The 6,822-nt window shown below is 41.3% G+C and overlaps 1 protein-coding gene across 1 annotated transcript; it reads left to right on the top strand.

The window, feature by feature from the left end:
• The first annotated feature begins 2,706 nt into the window (after positions 1-2,706).
• Positions 2,707-5,345, top strand: LOC107573173 (POC1 centriolar protein homolog B-like). Its single transcript, XM_016259622.1, has 3 exons — positions 2,707-2,739; positions 4,028-4,243; positions 4,490-5,345. The coding sequence occupies exons 1-3, from the start codon at positions 2,707-2,709 to the stop codon at positions 4,625-4,627; spliced, it is 387 nt and encodes a 128-aa protein (XP_016115108.1). The 3' UTR covers positions 4,628-5,345.
• The last annotated feature ends 1,477 nt before the right edge of the window (positions 5,346-6,822 follow it).

Here is a 6,822-nt window from a genome sequence, read left to right as displayed (position 1 = left end):
CACGCGGATGTCCGCACATACTCTCCGATGACGATTTTTACATCAGGCATACCATAGCGGACCCTAGCGGACTCACGCATGCGGAAAGTATAACACAGGCTTTAGATCAAGTATAAGTATTCATTCTTTCGAAGGAAAACAGTAAAAGCTTTGGGGTCAAAGACTATTCAGCTGCTTTAAATTTATCAAAAAAGACAGTAAACACAAATAAATGCTGTTCTTTTGAACTTTCTATTCATCAAAGAATCCTGAAAAAAATATCACAGCTCCCACAAAAATATGAAGCAACTGTTTTCAACATTGATAATGATCAGAAATGTTTCTTTAGCAGCAAATCAGCACATTAGAATGATTTCTGAAGGATCACTTGACATTGAAGACTGGAGTAATGATGCAGAAAATTCAGCTTTGCGTCACAGGAATAAATTACATATTACAACATATTCACACAGAAAACAATTTTAATTTTTATAATATTTTACTATATTACAAATATACTATATACTACTACTATAAATAAACTAATAAATTAATAGTATTTTTATTTATATATATATATATATAATTATAATCACTTTGATTATTATCAGTAATAATTATTGATTTACCAATTTTGTGATTGTTAAGAGAGTTTATTAGGTTATTGATGTTCTTTTGATGTTTACGACTGCCTTTCTTCACGTCAATGTCACCCAACCTTCTTGATACCCAATCACCACAAAGACATGCCCTCCGGTATATCTGATGAACATGTATTTCCTATAGACATGTTATTTTCGCTTTCCATATTTTTTGGTTTTGTGACTCCTTCAACCTGATTTTGGGGCGGTTGGAACCATTTATGTGTGTGTGCGCAAATGCGCCTGATGACTCATCCAGTCTGTGGGATCTGAAACTGTACCTCCGATAGGAATTGGGTCAGAACGCAGCATTCGTTGTCCCTCTTTGCCCGTTTTTGTAGAGGGATCCCCCTTTTCTTCAAACGAGGGCTTTTGATTTAAGTCCCGCCAGTTGAATTCATGCTTTCAATTCTAATTTAATAAATTACAAAGAATCCCCAAATGATATTACATCATTCTGTCTGATTGTTTTTAAATCCATTGTTTTTATTCCAGATTGATGAAGCAGGTTCGTCAGTGCAGCCTGGTTTGCATAAGCGAGTTATATCATATCCTGTGGACTTGGCATTTAGTGGTTTCAGGTCACTGACAGTATCGGCACTCATTGTGAACACAGAGCGAAAGAGAGGGTACTGACAGAGATCTGCGGGTTTTATTGCAGTGTTTGGTTGTGTGTTCTCGATGAGAGCGTACACTTCAGTCACAATCGAAATGTGACATAACCACTTAGTCACAGAGCTGGTTATAAAATGCTGCAGTTTTGTGGTATCTCTGAAAACCGATATTTATCTACCCTGAAGCCAACGTGTGGGCGAGTGAAGAGTGGTTTGATACGAGAACAGACGGAGAGGGAAAAAGGAAGCGTCTGCTTCCCCTACCATAGCGTGCAGGAGCCATCTCTGATATTCCAGTCTTTCAGTACGGCTTTGTGTTTTCTATCTTTTCATCTGGAAGACTAACAAAACAGCTCTGCTTTTGAAGCCCAGGGCCAGGGTTTGCGTGTACACGCGTGTGTGTGTTCATCTCGGAAGTGTGTGTTCCTCATTTAGGGACAAAGACCCGTTTCAAATCCCATTTCCTGAGCACCGATGCACACCAAAGCAAAAGCGGGTCCCCTTTGGGCTTCACCCATCACCTGACCTCCTGTGTGAAGCTCATGGTGCTGCAGACAGCTGTGGTCTCGGTCCCTTGACAGGATGTGGCCTACATTCAGAAGTGACAAATGTTGGTTTCACTTTTCCACTAGTCCAGCCAGCATGAGGGGTCAAATACACTGTATCATAAAGAAGTGTCAGAGTTGGCTTGCAAAAATAGCTGGCATCGTAATCATTGAAATAGGACGTGTAAATATGATAACATGACATAGTGGTGCAGTGATTTTAAACTATGATGGACTATCCAGACTGTAATGCAACCGGCTTATCATTCACTGGTTTAAACGTGTGTGTGTGTGTGTGTGTGTGTGTGTGCGCGCGTTTTTGTGGCATATGAGGACACAAATTTGTATAATGACATGGGTATGACATAGGTATTACAAGGAGAAGGTGACTTATGAGGACATTACCCCATGTCCCCATTTTTCAAAACGCTTCTAAATCATGAAAAAAAAAAGAGTTTTTTTGAGAAAGTAAAAATGCACAAAGTTTCCTGTAAGGGTTAGGTGTAGGGAAATAGCACAAGCAGTTGCCCAGCACATACAGTTTGTACAGTATAAAAACCATTACGCCTATGGAATGTCCCTACAATTCACAAAAACAAACCTGTGTGTGTGTGTGTGTGTGTGTGTATATAGGAAGGAAAAAATATTCACCTAAAAACACTGAACAATAGCATGTTTAGGCATTGGTTTTGAATGTGAAGTATGATTGCCTTTTTTTTTAAGTTGCTTCAGAGTCTAAGTTGAATCCTACATTTTTTACAGTCTTATTGAGGCGCATTTCAGGTTCCGTTTCGGATTCACAGATTATCTCACAAACTGTGCTAGTGAAATGGTGAAATAAGTAGGTTTAGCTCTCATTTCCTTCCCAACTTTAATACTATCAACCCTGTTAATAGTGCAGGAAGCATAGGACACGTGCACGCTAATATGAAACTTAATCCATCCAGCGACTGGAGCCAGGTACTAGCTTAAACCCCATTAGCCAGCCTTTAGCAGATACTTAACATGGCAGAAACCAGCCTCTGATCCACAGAAAGTCTGTTAAAGGAAAGAGAAATGGAGTAGGGGTACTGAAAATGATTTAGAAAAGAGTGGAAAAAGGTGAAAGAGTGGCTGCTTTGATATCAATAAACTTTTCCTTGTACAAGACAGCTCACTTTAATGATATTACATGGCATCCTGTGACAAGGAAAATCTTCTATCTTCTGTCACAAGACTAGATCAGTCAGTGGTTTAGTGGCAGTGAGAGGAGGCGTATGTTTTTTTTTTTAAATAAAAACGAACCATTTTTGGACTTTTAGTGCCTATCCTTGAGGACAGTCTTGGGTTACATCAAATGAAGGACGATTTCTCTCACCGGCACGGACACATCGTTCTAATATTAGTGCTAATGAGGAGCCAATATTATTGTGAGGAGACCGTTGAGAAGGGGTCTTCCCATTTCTTAATGAATATCCGACCAGACACGACTTCAGCGGCTGCTCTGATCTTGTCAAGTATCCAGTCATTATGCTCCATTTCCCGGGTGTTCAATGAGTAACAGAGTGATATTTCAATGAGTTGTTGGGGGGTTTCGGTGTTGTTGAGGGAGCTCATAAATATACCCTATGGCCCAGTGAAGTACCTCCTTAACGGCCAGTAAGCCTGTCCTTGATAGGACAGTGGAGATCTCACAGGAAGTGAGTGGGAGAGGGATGGGGGGTCAGGATCAGGAAAGGTCCACGAGGCAGGATTCGAACTCGGGACACCTGAAGCGCCACTGCGTCATATATCGGCACCCTGCCTATAAGGCTATCGCCACCAACCGTGCACTGAAATATTGGCAAGTAAAAATATTCAGCCTGAAACAAAAAAAATAAATTTCCGTTTCGCCCCAAAATAGTTTTGGAATCCAAAGTTAAAGGTAAACCTTTAATTTTGGTTTTGGTGTTTCTGTAAAAAAAAATAATGTTTGTGCATTATTAAATACAATGAAAGTGAATGGAGACCAATGTTTTTGAGCTCCAAAAACCACAAAAAGAATGCTAAAAGTAGTCCTTAAAAGTCTCGTGAAGCCATAAAATAGCTTTGTACGAGGATCAGACCAAAAATGTGACCTATTTTTAGGTGTTTATTGTTAAAAGAGCACCTGGGACATTCTGTTAAACACCTCTTTTTGTGTTCCACAGAAGAAAGAATGCCATACAGATTTGGACCATCATGAGTAAATGATAACAGATATTTTAATTTTGGTACCCTCATTCCTTAGGATGTAAGAAGCCATGACAGTGCAACAAGCGGCAGAGATCAGCCCATCTCAGGTCCAGGTCGAACTCATACGCGACACAGAGAAGAGGAGGATGAAGACCAAGAAGAAAGGTTTGCTGGTGGCATGACAGCATCTAGAGAGGAGCGCTCGGGTATCCCATCAAGCCTTACTAGCACTCTGGAGAACATTGTGCAGCAGTTGGACATCCTGACCCAGGTTTAGGTCATCTTAGTTCTGTTTTTCTAGATCTACAGAGCAAATCAGATCAGATGTAGTTTGTTTTTCTAGTCAAATCCAGTCATTTCAATCTGGAGTTTCATGTAAGGGTGAAAGATTTTCATACAGATTTTTACAAATTAACTGCACTGACTGCATTGAAAGCTACACTATTGATAATAAACAATTAACCTTTTTAGCCATGAAATGTGACCACTACTTTAACTGTTGATTCTCTTCTCTCAGACCGTTGCCGTCCTCGAGGAGCGTCTTACTCTGACCGAAGACAAATTGAGGACATGCTTGGACAACCAGGTCCTGCTTCTGCAACAGACGCAGCAAGTGGACGAATCAGACGAGGAAACCGAGGGACCGTCTGTGTGAGGGATACCCAACCCTGGTGGTCCTCGCATCAGTGGTAACTTCCTCTGGCCTGCAGGGGGGGGGAGACACGCCAAAGCCCTCTTTTTTTTAATTTTAGCTTAAAGACATCCAGCTGTGTCATTCCGAATAAGAACTTTGGACTTAACAATGCAAAAAAAAAAAAGGACACAAGATGAAAAGGCACAAAGCAGGATGAGGGAGGGGCTGGAGGGGATTTGAGGGCTCATACAGCATTCTCACCCAAAAGTCATGGTAAGAGGACAGCTGCAGCTAAGACAACATCCCGGTCATGTTTTGACAGCTGCGAGCAAGACATATCAGGAAAGAGACTGATAGAACAGACAAACATGAACAGATTTTTACAGTATCCAGATTGGGTTGTGTCTGCTGCATCACATGTATTATGTAAATATAGACCACTATGAATGAATTACAGTCTCTGGTGTGATTAAATCCCAGGCAGCATGAATGGTTTGTGCTTGTGCATGTAAGGCTGAGTAAGTGTCCTCAGAGACACTTGCAGCCTTGTTTACTCTTTCTCAATCAGCCGCAGCCTTGTGGCTTTCCTCTGGGTGGAGGTCAGACGGAAGCAGGGAGCCAATCGACAGAGGGGCCCAGCGGTTCTTTTTTGCTTTTTTTGCGTACCGCATCTTTCTTTGTTTGGCAGCTCTGCTAAACTCTTCCTGACAGTCTTGCATAAAAACAATGCGTCCAAATGGTGGTGAAAACAAATCATTAGGCCAGTTTCCCAAAGAAAAACTGGCTTGACACGCTTTATGAAATATTTGTGCTAGAGTCGTTGAGGTTTAGTGACGTCCATTACAGTGGACAGATGATTAAAAAAGCAATTTTTAGCCATTCAGATTGTGATGTTACAAACCACTCTGGTTGATTACATATATGCTTTTTCATTTTCACTATACGTTTCAAATTATATATAAAGAATTTGTCATAAGCGCAACAAAAAATTCCAGCATGTGACTGTTGTTGTTGCTACAAATTACAACCAAACTTCTCTAACCACTTCCTGTGTAGCACAGCATCTCGTACAGACAGCAGGTGTGCTTGTGACCTCTCTGTGCATAACACAAGCCCCTTGTCTCTGGTGGGGCACCAAAAAAGGGCTAGAGCAACCAACTCATGAATGAAGAACAAAGAGAGGATAATGGAAACGTATGCATGTGTGCCGGTGTAAAAGCGGTTGTGTTGGGCTGCCTGCTCAAGCATGTGCCTGTTGTTTATGGATTTGTGCACATGTAGGTTCTTGCAAGACCCACATATGGTAAAGTGGTTGCTTGCTTACGAGACAAGGGAAGGTAAACGTTATCTTTAGCTGCCCCACAGACATCCTGACCCAGGTTTAGGTCAACTTAGATCTATTTTTCTAGATCTACAGAGCATATCAGATTAGATGTAGTTTGTTTTTCTAGTCAAATCCAGTCATTTCAATCTGGAGTTTCATGTAAGGGTGAAAGATTTTCATACAGATTTTTACAAATTAACTGCACTGACTGCATTGAAAGCTACACTATTGATAATAAAAAATTAACCTTTTTAGCCATGAAATGTGACCACTACTTTAACTGTTGATTCTCTTCTCTCAGACCGTTGCCGTCCTCGAGGAGCGTCTTACTCTGACCGAAGACAAATTGAGGACATGCTTGGACAACCAGGTCCTGCTTCTGCAACAGACGCAGCAAGTGGACGAATCAGACGAGGAAACCGAGGGACCGTCTGTGTGAGGGATACCCAACCCTGGTGGTCCTCACATCAGTGGTAACTTCCTCTGGCCTGCAGGGGGGGGGAGACACGCCAAAGCCCTCTTTTTTTTAATTTTAGCTTAAAGACATCCAGCTGTGTCATTCCGAATAAGAACTTTGGACTTAACAATGCAAAAAAAAAAAAGGACACAAGATGAAAAGGCACAAAGCAGGATGAGGGAGGGGCTGGAGGGGATTTGAGGGCTCATACAGCATTCTCACCCAAAAGTCATGGTAAGAGGACAGCTGCAGCTAAGACAACATCCCGGTCATGTTTTGACAGCTGCGAGCAAGACATATCAGGAAAGAGACTGATAGAACAGACAAACATGAACAGATTTTTACAGTATCCAGATTGGGTTGTGTCTGCTGCATCACATGTATTATGTAAATATAGACCACTATGAATGAATTACAGTCTCTGGTGTGATTAAA

The sequence above is a fragment of the Sinocyclocheilus grahami genome, unplaced genomic scaffold (assembly GCF_001515645.1).
Source record: "Sinocyclocheilus grahami isolate Dianchi unplaced genomic scaffold, SAMN03320097.WGS_v1.1 scaffold30.1, whole genome shotgun sequence".
Lineage (NCBI taxonomy): Eukaryota > Metazoa > Chordata > Actinopteri > Cypriniformes > Cyprinidae > Sinocyclocheilus > Sinocyclocheilus grahami.
This window is presented reverse-complemented; position numbering and strand designations above follow the sequence as displayed.